Below are 13996 nucleotides of genomic sequence, written 5' to 3' on the forward strand. Positions count from 1 at the left end.
ACTGCGCTTCTTCTGACCTCTGCAAATGGTCTGACCTCTGACCTCTGACCTCTGGCCACCAGGGAGGGGCAGAGACATGGCTGGCCTGGGTTAAGTGCAGAACTGGTACTGCGTTGTGGAGTTACAGGAAGGGGTTCAAGTTAAGTGTTTGTAACGAGCCGGGCATGCAGTAGGCTTTCCTGAAGGGCTCAAATTCTGTCTCATAATCAGCAGCTTGCCAGAAAAAAATCAGGAAACACCATCAGTGTTTTATCGCATCAGCATAATGTCTGTGTAGAGCATGGGCTTTAGCAGAAACATTAAGGCAAAAAAGGTTTGATTTCAGATGTGTGCTGTAGAAGATGGTAATGACTTTTTTGACTAAATTACTAAAATGAAACAAAAAAATTCTTTATTCACACAAAGTTTTATTTTTCTTTTCATAGGTTGTTCATCAAAGTGTTGCACAAAATTCTACTCAGAAGGTGCTTTCCTTCACTACGACCACCCTGGATGACATCTTGAAGTCATTTTCTGATGTCAGTGCTATCCGAGTAGCTAGTGGCTACTTACTAATGGTAACAAAATAAATCTTTTTAATTTTCTTTGGTAGTAGAGCAAGGCTTAAAAATTTACTTTATTGTTACCAGTTTGTAGTCCGGAGTATTTTACAAATATTTAAAGTAAAACCTACAGTTTGTAAACTTTACCTCAGGCTTCTCACCTGTTCCCTTTTGTAACCTCTGTGACATGTCTATTCTGATTAAAAATTGTGTAAGGATCTGTAGGTGGATGGGGAGAGACAGCTGATAGATGAGGACATTCTAATATTTTGGTTTTTTTCCCCCAAATTCCCCTCTCTGCCTCCTTAGCTTGCCTATGCCTGTTTAACGATGCTGCGGTGGGACTGTGCCAAGTCTCAGGGTGCTGTGGGGCTGGCAGGAGTCTTGTTGGTTGCACTCTCTGTGGCTGCAGGATTGGGCCTGTGCTCATTGATCGGAATTTCCTTTAATGCTGCCACAACTCAGGTATTTAGAAGACACAAGTCTGCTGTTAAATTGCAAGTACTCTGTTAATGAATGAACACAAGTCAATCTTTGAGAAGTAAAGTACTGAAAAAATATTTTGGCTCTAGATTTTTACTTTACTGTTTTCCTGTTTCATAGTTTATGCTGTGATAAATTAAATTATCATGCTGACAAGTGATACTGAAGAAAAAACAGGTATTATGTAATCTGTATAATTCTTGTTAGGTTTTTCTGTGTCCCAATACAAGTGGAGGCATCCTAAGTATCTAAGGAACTGCAGATTTGTTTTTACATCTGAATATACCAGGGTGTTCAAATTCTGAAAATATATGGAATGTAACTTGAATTATTATCAGATATTGTCTATTCTGTACCTGTTAATGGTATATTTTAAATTCCTCAGCTACATTCCAGAATAAAAGTTAATACCTGTATTGCATCATTTCCATTTTCATTTTACCCTTGGATTTGTGTAGAGTGTAATGTAAAAGTTGCTATAATTAGCCATTTAATGGCTAGCTGCATGGCAGATCATAGCACAATCTATTTGGGTTTTGTTTTGTTTCTTCCCCAAGGTTTTGCCTTTTCTTGCTCTTGGAGTTGGTGTAGATGATGTTTTCCTTCTGGCACATGCATTTAGTGAAACAGGACAGAATAAGAGAATTCCGTTTGAGGTAATGACAAAATGGTGAAGGAAAATAAAACAATAAGTTTCATACAGGAACAAATACTCATATCCAGAATTAATCAGTGGAGTTGTTTTTTTTTTTTTAATAGCTTTCCTAGGGTCTAGAAATTCTTATTTCTGTCAAAATACGAAATTATAGCAATACATGTGGTCCTAGGACATTTTTGAATGTTCATATTCTTGTTTCCTTTTCTTTTTTTGTAGTGTCTTAGGTTTATTTTCTCTTGAAATTTTAATTTATAAACTGTTGCATAAAGACAGACTTCCATAATCCCAATTCTGCCAAAAATTTCAGTGAATATTAATGCAAATCTAGGAATGAACTCAAATAGGAGTCTTGACAATGAGATGATGAAATGATTTTAATAAAAGAACACATAGAATAGAAGAGATAAGGGGGAAAGAGAGGGAAAGCAGTTACGTTTAATTTTTTTTTATGGCCCTAAAATTGAGTTATTTTCTGTATTTTTCTCTTGTTTTTATTTTCTGAAGTTTATTATTGACCATGACATTTCAAAGCATAACATATAACTGATAGGAAATCTAAGGGGTCATCACTTTTATGATTCTTTACTTTTATTAATATTTTTAGTCTCAGTCCAAATTTTCACATCCCAAGTACATCCCATTTAAAACTAGTGTATATTTGCTGATTTTGTTTTGTATGAGCAGTCTTCCATGTGCTCTCTCCAGTTGGTTTTGTATGTAGGCAGTGCAACCTCACTCTATAATCTCTGTCTGCTTCATAATAGCCTGTTGGGTTAGGAAAGGGTCATGTGTTTATCTTGATTTCTTGGTGGGTTTTGTGTGTGGTCCCTAGACTTGGTGGAGTTCTTTTTGTTTGTTTTGTTACATATTTTTTCAAGATGTGTGGCTATGTTATGCCTCTCTGCTGTTAATACATGCTTATTTTGTCTGAAAAATAAGAACACCAAGTGATTCTACTGGTAAAACTTAAATCCTTCTCAACAGCAGATGTATTTGATACACTGTCAGCACCCATTTAGTTTTGTGTTCTGAAGCTAGAATCAATTCTAGTCATGTTTTCTGCTCTCAAAAACTTGAGAAATTCATCTATGTTCCTACCGAATAGTAAACTTGATATATAGTTTTCTCACATACTCTGAATTTATCTTCAGAATTTAATGGTGATAATTTTTCACTGGTACTGTGTTACACCTGTAGGATGACCCCATCATTTGCAGGACATCAGCTTATTCGCCTTACTTTTAAGATGCATCCTTTGTTTTGCAGGACAGAACAGGTGAATGTCTAAAGCGAACAGGAGCAAGTGTAGCCCTTACATCTATCAGCAATGTTACTGCTTTCTTTATGGCTGCCTTAATTCCTATTCCGGCTTTAAGAGCATTTTCACTCCAAGTAAGTTTATACCCTTTATATCCAAGTAAGCTACCCATTGTTAGCTCTGATGCCCTGTGGAAGTGTGATAATGGTACTTGTTGGTGGTGGCACTGAAGCCTGATTTTGGTGCTCCTGTGGTTCACTGAGCCAGAACCTCACTGCAGCAGTGCCACAGACCTGGGCAGTAACAATTGCTGTCTGCTCTCCATTCTCCTGCTCCCTCTTCTCATGCACAGAGTCTCTCACATCCTACTAGCAGGTGAAAGAATACTCTGTCCCACCACAGCTGGGTTGAATGCAGAACCCAAGCTATATGTAATTAAGAAGAAACAAGTTCCCAGAGGGATTTGTATTCTAAAGTCAAGAGGAGTAGGCTGCAGTGTAGTGTGTACTATACTGTTTCTCAGCAGCAATTTAATCCTTTCATTCATGTTTGTCCAGTTTGCTGCTCTTCAAAACTATGAGTGCAATTGCAGCAGTACATATGAATTTGTAATTTTAATAATTACTGTAGCACTTTTTACTCCCTTACTCCCAGTAATTTTAGCAAACTTGGAGAAAACTTAATAATTATATGTTCCAGATGGGTACAAAGAAAACGTGAATTTTGTGTGCTGAACCATGCATTGCTTGTTCTGCCTTCCTCTGTCTTCTTCTATTTGTTTGTGATAATATATATTCATAAATATGAAATATTTATGATATTGGTGAAGGATTTCTTCTAAAAGTGAAGACTGAAGAAAGATTTGGAAGTTTTTCCCCTGACACTAGCAATTTATAGCACTACAGTGCATTGTACTATTTCAGTAGTTATTTTTCTTCTTCTCTGGCCTGGTTCTCCATTGATTTTTATTCCCATTGAGCCCTTGGCTACCGAGAGGAAGCAGGGCTGCAATTTTTCCTAATACTTGTGGCAGTTGTTGCTGTTCTCAGAGATTTAAGTATGCCTGCATTAAACTGTAAAATGGTAAACTGTTTGTGATTGCAATTATGTTACTAATAATACAGAATCTGAAAAATACAAAAGCTAAAACCTGAAGCATTAATAATTTGCTTACATTTCCTACTCAATAGACAATTTGATAGAGAATAAGAGAGAATGTAAAGGCCTCATTGGTTTTCTTTATCATTTAGCAGATGTTTAGCCTTGAATAGTTAGCAGTGTTTAGCTCTGCTGATTTACCAAAACCTAGATGTCTCTTCTTACAGATCATATGATAGTGAATTGTTTTATTTTATAGAATCACAGAATAGCTTGAGTTGTAACAGACCTTTTGAAGGTCATCTAGCCCAACCCTGTCCCCTACACCCTGAGCAGGGACATCTTTAACTAGATGTCTCTGGGCAACTTGTTCCAGTGTTTTCCTACCCAAATTTTTAAAAAACACTTCTTTCTTATATCTAATTGAAATCTACCCTCTTTCAGTTTAAAGTCATTCCTCTTGTTTTGTCACTACATGACCTTGTGAAAAGCCCCACTCCAACCTCCTTGTAGCCCCTCTTTAGGTACTGGGAGGCTTCTGTAAGGTCCCTCCAGAAAATTTTTTTCTTCTTCAGGCTGAGTAACCCAAATTCTCTCAGCCTTTTATCACAGGAGAGGTGTTCAATCCTTCGAATCACCTTTGTGACTTTCCCCGGACTCACTCCAACAGTTCCATGTCCTCCCTGTGCTGGGACCCCAGAGTTGGATGCAGGGTTCCAGGTGGGCTCTCACCAGAGCACAGCAGAGGGGCAGAATCCCCCTGCTCCCCCCTTTGGCTGCAGCCCAGGACACGTTTGGCTCTCTGGGCTGGGAGTGCCCATGGCTGGGTCATGTCCAGCCTCTCAGCCACCAGCACCCCCAAGTCCTTCTCACAGGGCTGCTCTGCATCTGTTCATCCCCAGCCTGACCTGACACCATAATACAAGTGCAGGTGCAGGACCACGCACTTAGCTCTGTTGAAACTCATGACATTTGCATGGTAAAGACTAAACTTTATATGTGAAATACTTTTGGTAGTATATAACTTCTTCCAAACGAAGAAGTTATTTATGTCTCCTAAGTCTGTATCCCAATTTCAAATATTTGACAGGTACCTTCAGCAGCTAACAGGATACTGGAGGTCATCAGACTGTAGTATCTGCTCTAAAGAAGTTGCTTCAGCCTAAATGCATTTAATAAAGAAATATTCAACACAAATTGGCCATTTTGTTGTAATCCCACTGCTGAGTTGTTGAGTGTGAGCCACCAATATTAATTCTCTCTTATGTGATCAAATTTTGCTCATTTTTTAACATGTTTTCACTCTTCAATGTCAGAATGTGAGAGGTTGTCTTTGGAACATATGTGGAGACAACAGCTGTAATTGGTAGTATAATCAGTTAACTTGCATATGCCTGTCCTAAAGTAATTCATTTTTGCCTACTGCCATGCTACAGACTGAGTCACTGAAAGTTTAAAATAAAGTCTGTATAGCACAATGACAAACAAAAAGCTTCCAGTGAGATTTCAACATACTGTGTTATTGTATGAACATGTTGATATTATTCGGAATAAAAACATCGACATCTTTTATAAGGCAGTGATTAATATGGAATTTATGTGTAGGAACCCACATGAGTGCCCAGAAATTAGGATTTGAATTACTCAAACTTTTCTCACTTGGTAATTTGTCTTTGCTGGAACACAGTAGCCCTGTATATAAGAGGTGAAACGTGCAAAGGAGGAGCAGTGGGCAACTTATATTCATTGATGTCAGAGCTGCATATATGACTGATACACTTATAAGTTAGCAACCACTAAAATGAAATCCTTTGTTGTTAGGAAGGAACATCTATTAGTTGCTTTGCCTAGCTTCACAAGGTAAAATCAAAATCAGGTGATGCTTTGATCTCAGTACTTGGAATCAGAGAATCATGGCAGTTTTGGTGGGTGGTCTGTATTTTTGTATGGATTTCTTTATTTGCAGTCTCCTTCCTCTCTCTCCCTCTTACTCAGACTTGTTTAAACAAGAAGTCCTTGCTGTCTTTGATGGTTTCCTAGCAAGACTTAAAAAGCAATAAAATACTGCTGCATTTACTTTTCACAGATACTACCACCTTCTCATCTAGATAATGAATTTTTAACAGAGGGGCTTGAAAAAGAAGGATTGTTCTTGACCTTGTTTTGCTCTTCATTCACTTTTCTTAAGACATTACAAGGTAATTGTCAATCTTTGTATAATTTTGAGGCCCAGTATTGGTAAAATAACCTGGCTGCTGAGGGAGAATAAATTATTTCCTGCACCTGTAAGATAAACTAGTTAGAAACTCATGTTTTGCACATCAGTGCCTTCTTCTGTCTTAGCTTCTGTCATATTCTGCCAGATAAAGCAGTTAATTGATACCTCTGAGTTGGTTATTTACTTTATGGAACTTGAACACTGCAAGTCTGATGGTGTCTTAAGAGTCTGCTAAGGTTAGCTCTTTCCAGAACTTAAAAAGTGGAATTTAGTTCTTTTGAAAGTGAGATCTTTGAAGTTAATTACATGCACAAGTAGGGACTGTTTTAGTTCTTTCCCTGTTCTATTTTTTTTTTCATTTGTTAATCTTATTAGCCCCTTATTTAAGCAGTTTTAGGGCTTTGAGATCACTGAATATGACCTAAATACTCAGTTGTAAGAATCATCTCTAAGAGTGCTCAAGACTCTAAAGGAGTAGCTCCTGAATTTTCAGATATGTTTTGTTTCTTAAAATGGTGGTGAAGGAAGAGGTTATTGGAGAAATCCACTGAAAGTTTTGAAGCTTGCAATAGGAATGTCTTAAACACAGCCCTTTGTTTTGAGTATAAGTGAAGGAAGTCATGGTGGAGTCTGTTTTGAGTATAAGTGAAGAAAGTCATGGTGGAGTCTAACTACCTCTGGGCTGTATTATTTCCTAAAACAGACTGTTCAGAGACTGTCACACAGTAAATTCTGCCCAGGAAAGATAAGGTAAAAAAATTATCAACCTCTTCTTTCTTACATCAGAAACTACCTTCCCCAACAGCAGAGGAGTGGTGTGGATCCACTAATGAGCAGAGGTGGAACTTTTCCCAAGGAGTGTTAGAAATAACTTTTTCCCTCACCACAAGAATGACAAGTTTTTTTCCTAAATGCAGAAGTCCATTACCAGGTGGCAGTGGTGGGTTTCTGGAGGGAAAGAATGTATGCTTTTAGGCTCATTCCATTATCTTACTCTGCTGAAGTGGTTCATCCCCCACCTTTCCCTGCCCCTGACATGAGAATTTAACAAGCAGAATTAAAGCCTAAGGGAAAAGGGGGCAGGGGATGAGGATTTGAGCTTGTACCATATCAGGAGGGAGTTGCAGATAGAGAGCAGTAGGGTGGAAGTTTTCCTGACAGACCTCCTCATCTGTTCATCACCTCTGGCTATACAGCACACCCGGTCTCCTTGGGTGGGCTGCCAGGAATGGCACATAGCAGCACATACTTCAGCGGGGCCCCAGCACATACCTACCAGCCTGGCTCCCTGCTCCCTTGCTGCCTCCAGCACAGACTGCCATTCTTCTGTCTCCGTTAACAGTTGCAGCAGCAATAATATTTTTAAGCTGTGCATTATGAAAAGATGCAAAAACCATAGCATGTTTCTCAGGAAGTGACCAACATAATTTTTTTCTGATTAATGGAATTTTTTTACTGCTCTCTGATCTCATTTCACTGAATGCCTTCATTTTACACCCTTGAGTAGGTCCCATTTTATTCCTCCTAGGCTAATCTTACTTTCACTAATTTCCCAAGGAAAAGGTCTGAGGCCTTTTTCTCTCCCATTTGACCACTGGTCTCCAAAGGTGCAAGAGAAAATGCCCTGTTCTCAGAAATCATAAGCATGCTTTCAGCCTGGGTGCTGTCTGTTCTTTGGGAAGCTCAGCTGCCGCAGTTCCTTGTTGCCTTTACAGATTGTTGTCAGGACCTCAGTGCTTGTACTTTCCTATTCTGCAGCACTGTGTGTACAAATGACATTGGGAGGGCAGCAGTGGCAGATGCATCAGAGCAGGGACTGAATCACTCCTCAGTAATTCATCCTTTCCTCTCCTTATCAAGTCAGAGTGTGGGGTTTCTTTGATGGGACAATGTATTAGAATTCGTACAAGAAGTTATTTAGTTGTGAAAGCTGAGAACAACTAATCCTTGTAACACTGAGTTAAGGTGGGTGAGATAGAGCACGCAATATATAGGTAGTGCAACATTAAGCTCTAGGAATCTATTAAAATTAAAATCAGAACAGAGATTGTTTTGAAATATCTTACTTGCAGGGTAGTTAGTACATCAGCACTAGGATGGCACAGTGGAAAATCTAGTTGTTCTAAAAAGAGATGTAAGTAAGCAGATTTACTGTGTGTTGTTGGATTAGTTTTGACGCTTCCTAAAAAAATCAAATGTCAATATACCTATCCTTAATGGCATTTCGACCACACAGTTAAGTATTACTTTTCAGATTCAATAATATTGGTGATTCAAGGATGTTGGGGTCTAGAAAGGGAACTGATATGGCGTGAAGTATTTGCAGTTTATAAAGCAGAAACAGAGGACTTCTGTTAGTTTTTCAGCCATATTGAGAGGAATAAGAATTATTGACTCAGACCTCAGCTATTTTTTCCAAATCTCAGTAAATCCTAGCTGATCCTTGATACAAGATCTTGGTTAGGCACAACTAATTATTCATGTTATATGGGTGATTCAACCTCTTTTTGGTTTAGCACCAGCAAAGAAAGCAATTGTAAGAATGAGGTCCAACAAACACCTTTCTTTCAACAGCAGCCATTTGTTTTTCTGACAGATTGAATTAATTCTAGAACAGATCAAAAGCAAATCACTTCATTTTAAAGTCTTGGCTATGACCTTGCATACCTTTCTGTGTGAATATTTATAAATCATTAAATAATCATTGGATCTTTTCTCGCAAGGATGACTAAATACTAATTTGGCTTCAAGTGCCAGGTAAATTCTGTTTTAGTAGACATGTCTGCAGACAACCAGCAGTACTAAAATCTTACTTCAAGCAGGCTGGAGATCAGGAAAAAGAAACAGCAATAAAACCAGCTTTTGTATGCACTATATTTATGATTGAAATTACCAGAAAATATTTGCATAACTAGTTGATTCTGTCATTTAAGAACAGTAAAAACAATATCTAAGCTTTTTATTATATTCTGACTATTTCAAAACTGTAAAAATCATTCAGGGTGTTATTACTTTGATTTTTGCAGATAAATTTAAGCAATTTATAGAATTTAATTGAAAAGCAACTCAAGAATTTTTAAAACACGGATTTTGGATATCACATTGTTTGTACTGCCAGTTTCAAGGTCTGATCTCTCAAGATCAAAAGAAACCATATATTTCTTTTGGGAAAAAGGACATCACATTTATATTGGGTCATTTTTGTAGCCCAACTTTTGCTGCTCTTTAAGAATATATTAACCCAAGTAGTCATTATTTTAGAAGTCACAGGTGGAGGGACTTGACAGTTTATATATAGATAGCTGGTTTATCTATATATATGAAACTGGGCTAGTATTGAGATTGCTGCTTACCAAATGGGTAAAACATAAGGCTTTCAAAGGGTTTTTTCTTTTCATTGGTTGGTGGCTGAAAATTTTTTTCCCCAGTGTTTCTCCTACTCTTAAAACTCTCTTCCAGTTCCCAGTGCCCAGCTTTCCCTTTGTGATGGGTAGGGCTCCTAACAATTCTGCATTACAAATAAATGCTATCAATAATAATGATAGATGCTGCACCACATATGTTTATGGAAATTCTCTGGGAATCTCTGTGTGGGAAAGGGTTTGGAGTATGGTTTGAAAGGAGGTGGGCGGGGAGGTTGTTTTTTTTCATTATGTGATACTTGCTTTACAAATTAAATCAAGTATTTTTGTTCCAATTTAAGACTCGTTTTGGTAGACTGGCTCATAAATCAAGCTCTGTTAAAGACAGACATATTAATACATATATTTGCTATGTGGTGTTGATTTAATTTTGATTCTACTTAAAAAATATTCCCTGATAAACTCAAAATATTGCTCTTTCTTGGCTAAACTCTTAAGTAAGACTATCAAGTGCACAGTATTTCACTAATGTGATAGTTTTTTAAAATTTACTGAGATCTAATTCTCTGATTTAATAACGTGCTTTAATGTTATTGTGATACTTAAATTGCTTCAGATCCCATAAATGTAAGACCTTCAGTTCTAGTTTCAGTTTATCTTCCATTTTATTTTGCTTTGAGACTCTAAATATGTCAGAATTTTATGTAAAAATATGATTACTGAGTCAACAGGCTGTTTTTCCTCTTTAAAAATAATCATGACATATCCAGGCACAGATGTGTTATAATAATATGAGGTTGAGTATTAAATTAATTCATCACAATATCCTACCATAATGAAATGGGAAAATATAATCTCTCAGTTTGCTCAGGCAAAAGCATCAGATGGAGTGCAATGGTAAATGAGAATGAGAATTAAAAGGGATTTTTATGTGTTGTAAAGCTGATGCCCTAAATGAAGTTTAGCAGCTTTACTTATCCTGTGATTGTCCCTAGGCAGCAGTTGTGGTGGTGTTCAATTTTGCTATGGTTCTGCTGATTTTTCCTGCTATCCTGAGCATGGACCTTTACCGTCGGGAGGACAGGAGACTGGACATATTTTGCTGTTTTACAAGGTGAGAGTTAGCAGTATCTTTGTCCTCTCTGTGGTCACCAATCAGTGCATCCATTCCTTGTCAAGAGTGGGAGTTCTTCACTAAAGTGGGGTCAGCATGTTATTGTTACCATTTCATTGCTAGTGACTGGCTTACATTTGCTACCTTGTTTTTTACCTGCCTGAAGGGAAAAGCTGAAATACATCTGTCTCCCTCTGTTCCCCCATATACCCTTTCCCCCACGCTTTTCCCTTCATTTCTACATATGTTCATTTTGACTGTTGGAGAACAACTTTCTGAAAGCAGATGAAAGACCCTCTATTTAGGAATATCTTGAAGTATTTTTAGAAGGTTTTGACTTACTGCAAGGTGTCCAATGCCAGTACTGGCTAATCTTGGAAAGGTGTACATAACTCGGGATACTGAGAAGCCTGACTTAGAGTAAATCATGATATGTTAAGTTTTATGCATTTATGCCTTTAAACTTAAATAAATAAACTGTGAAATTCCCCTTAGGTGAGTTTTTCATAGCACTATAAGGAATAATCACTACCATTACAGGATAATGCTTGATAAAGTGTCCTTTGTGGCTGCAGTAGTAATACAGAATGGTAATACTGCCATTCTAAAGCATGTACAAACATACTCTCACCTGATACACAGCCAACTCTGAGCCTATAATGGGGGTTAGGAGTCTACTGTCGTCAGTGGAGCCACTGCTTGGAAACCAAACATCATTTCTACCTTAGTTTTTGCTTTTGACTGCAGTGAAGAGGATGAGCTACACTTCTACACATGTACTCATACTGCCATAACCAAGATGTGGAGAATCTTCATTGGGACATTTTAGCCTTTTACATGCATCCAGGAGCCAATAGTTTAATATTTAATGTCAAAGGAAGAAAACACTTTACTAAATTTGTGTCTGGGGGAATGCTTAAAACAGGGAGTGATCCCAAGCTATTTCTTATTCAGTCATAGTTCCAGAGAACAGCTCAATGTGTTAGGGTATTGGAGCCCTGATTCTCAAGAATTCAGGACACTCCATTCATTCCCTCATCTAAATGTGGGAATAAATGTGGATCAGAATTCAGCACCAAATGTGGATCAGAATTCAGCCCCTTTGCATGTGAAGAAATGCAGTTAGTGAGAGCTTGCTTTGATTAGGTAAGCAACATTCTGAATTCCTCTCATTTTTGTAGAATTTGTGCACTTGATGAAAAATATCTGATACTGTTTAGTATCGTCCATTCATCATTTCTCATGTACAGGAATAGGCTTGTCTCTGATAATTATATTTTTTAATATAAACTAGGTAACTGCTAGAGTTTTGCATAGACTAAAATAAAGGGAATACTTCAGTTCTGTGGTTTTGTCTCTTCATATGGCCCATCCTTCCTAGAAATTAATCTTTTCATTAATACTTTAACGTTTTCCTGATTTATAAAATATTCAGTCAGTATATGGCAAATCATTTCAACCTGCCTCCCAAAAGTCTGAGATCTTATCCAGAAGGCTCAAATATCATTTAACAGTTACTTCATTTCTTCTAAACACAAGAACTAGCTATGTCATGCATTTCCCTCTTCATCTAAGTATCAATTCTCAGTGTGGATACAGAGATGCAGACTCACACATTTACTGTGCCTTCAGACTGTACAGCTACCTGATGAGCATGTGTAATTAATGGAGTGATGTGTGTACACGTCAATGTCTTCAGACAGATGCTGTTTCCTTCTTCCTGAAGGACAAGAAATTAGCACGTATTCTCAGGAGCTTACACTATGAACCATATCTGAGAGATGTTTCCTAAATGCACAGAATGCAATTAATATCTAAGTGGTACACGTAATTAGTGTAAACTGTCCGGTAGAAGTAGAAAAAAATCTCAGATGAAAGCATGTTATCCTATCTAGCCCGATTAAAATAAGGATCTGTCTCAATGCGATCAGATGGCTTTTTCTTCTCTTACAGCCCGTGTGTCACTAGAGTGATTCAGGTTGAGCCTCAAGCGTATGCAGAAAATGACAATACCTGCTACAGTCCTCCACCCCCGTACAGCAGCCACAGTTTTGCACATGAAACCCAGATTACAATGCAGTCCACAGTGCAGCTGCGCACAGAATATGATCCTCACACGCAGGTGTACTACACCACAGCAGAGCCCCGCTCAGAAATATCTGTGCAGCCAGTGACAGTGACACAAGATAACCTGAGCTGCCAGAGCCCAGAAAGCACAAGCTCGACGAGGGATTTGCTTTCCCAATTCTCAGACTCCAGTATACATTGCCTTGAGCAACCCTGTACAAAGTGGACACTCTCATCTTTTGCAGAAAAGCATTATGCTCCATTCCTCCTAAAACCAAAAGCTAAGGTAATCGGGGGAGCTATTTACCTGGTTTTCAAAATTAGATTTCTGCCTTGCCCAGTTTTAAAAAAATATCCTAGCAATGGTTTTAAATATAAGGAATAAATACAGCTCTTGTGAAATAACAGTTTTTAATAATTTACAGCTGGTTTCTTATTTTATAAGTTTTATCTTGCAAGTGCTATGGACACATACTTAAAATATATGTTACGAGTGAAGGTGCTGGTGACTATGAGTAACATAAGCTTGTGAACAGTGAAATTAATGTCACTTTTAAACTTTACTACAATAGAAATTTCTCATCCATGATGCAGAGCCCCTTCAAGGAAGAACAAATGACTTTAATCTTGTAGTATGTATATGCATGAAAAAAACACCAGAAAAATAAAAGCTTGAAAGTACTGATGGATGTTAATTTTGAATTTGGCTTTGTAATATGACATTATGAATTATTAGCTCCTTTAGAAGCCTAAAACCAAATACATCTCTGTTCTCTGTTGCAGATTATGGTTATTTTTCTTTTTCTGGGTTTACTTGGGCTCAGCCTTTATGGAACTACCCGGGTAAGAGATGGACTAGATCTCACAGACATTGTACCACGGGAAACACGGGAATATGACTTTATTGCTGCACAGTTCAAGTACTTTTCATTCTACAACATGTATATTGTGACACAGAAAGCAGACTATCCAAATGTCCAGCAGTTACTTTATGAACTTCACAGAAGTTTCAGCAACGTGGCATATGTTTTGTTGGAAGAGGATAGGCAGCTCCCCAAAATGTGGTTGCACTACTTTCGAGACTGGCTGCAAGGTAAGAGAGTGTTACAGAAACTTTTCCTAGTTTGTTTTGCTCAGAAAGAGCAGTTGTTCATAGTGGTATTGCTGTAATTCAGTCACACAGTTAAAGGCTCTGA

General features: G+C 37.8%; 1 protein-coding gene across 7 annotated transcripts in view; it reads left to right on the forward strand.

Annotated features, from left to right (window-relative positions):
- PTCH1 (patched 1) overlaps window positions 1-13996 on the forward strand; it is a 73569-nt gene that overhangs the window by 35788 nt on the left and 23785 nt on the right. For 6 of the 7 annotated variants that reach the window (XR_013179771.1, XR_013179769.1, XR_013179773.1 and 3 more), the window contains 7 exons: window positions 426-557; window positions 852-1007; window positions 1583-1681; window positions 2950-3075; window positions 10615-10733; window positions 12687-13086; window positions 13584-13893. Coding sequence is in view for 1 of the 7 variants with exons in the window: in XM_054652650.2 (XP_054508625.2) it covers window positions 426-557; window positions 852-1007; window positions 1583-1681; window positions 2950-3075; window positions 10615-10733; window positions 12687-13086; window positions 13584-13893 (1342 nt within the window). In the remaining 6 variants the exon portion in view is untranslated. Of the gene's footprint in view, window positions 1-425; window positions 558-851; window positions 1008-1582; window positions 1682-2949; window positions 3076-6125; window positions 6238-10614; window positions 10734-12686; window positions 13087-13583; window positions 13894-13996 lie in introns of all 7 variants that reach the window. The other variant, XR_013179772.1, reaches the window with a different exon arrangement.

The sequence above is a fragment of the Agelaius phoeniceus genome, chromosome Z, assembly GCF_051311805.1.
Source record: "Agelaius phoeniceus isolate bAgePho1 chromosome Z, bAgePho1.hap1, whole genome shotgun sequence".
Taxonomy (NCBI): Eukaryota; Metazoa; Chordata; class Aves; order Passeriformes; family Icteridae; genus Agelaius; species Agelaius phoeniceus.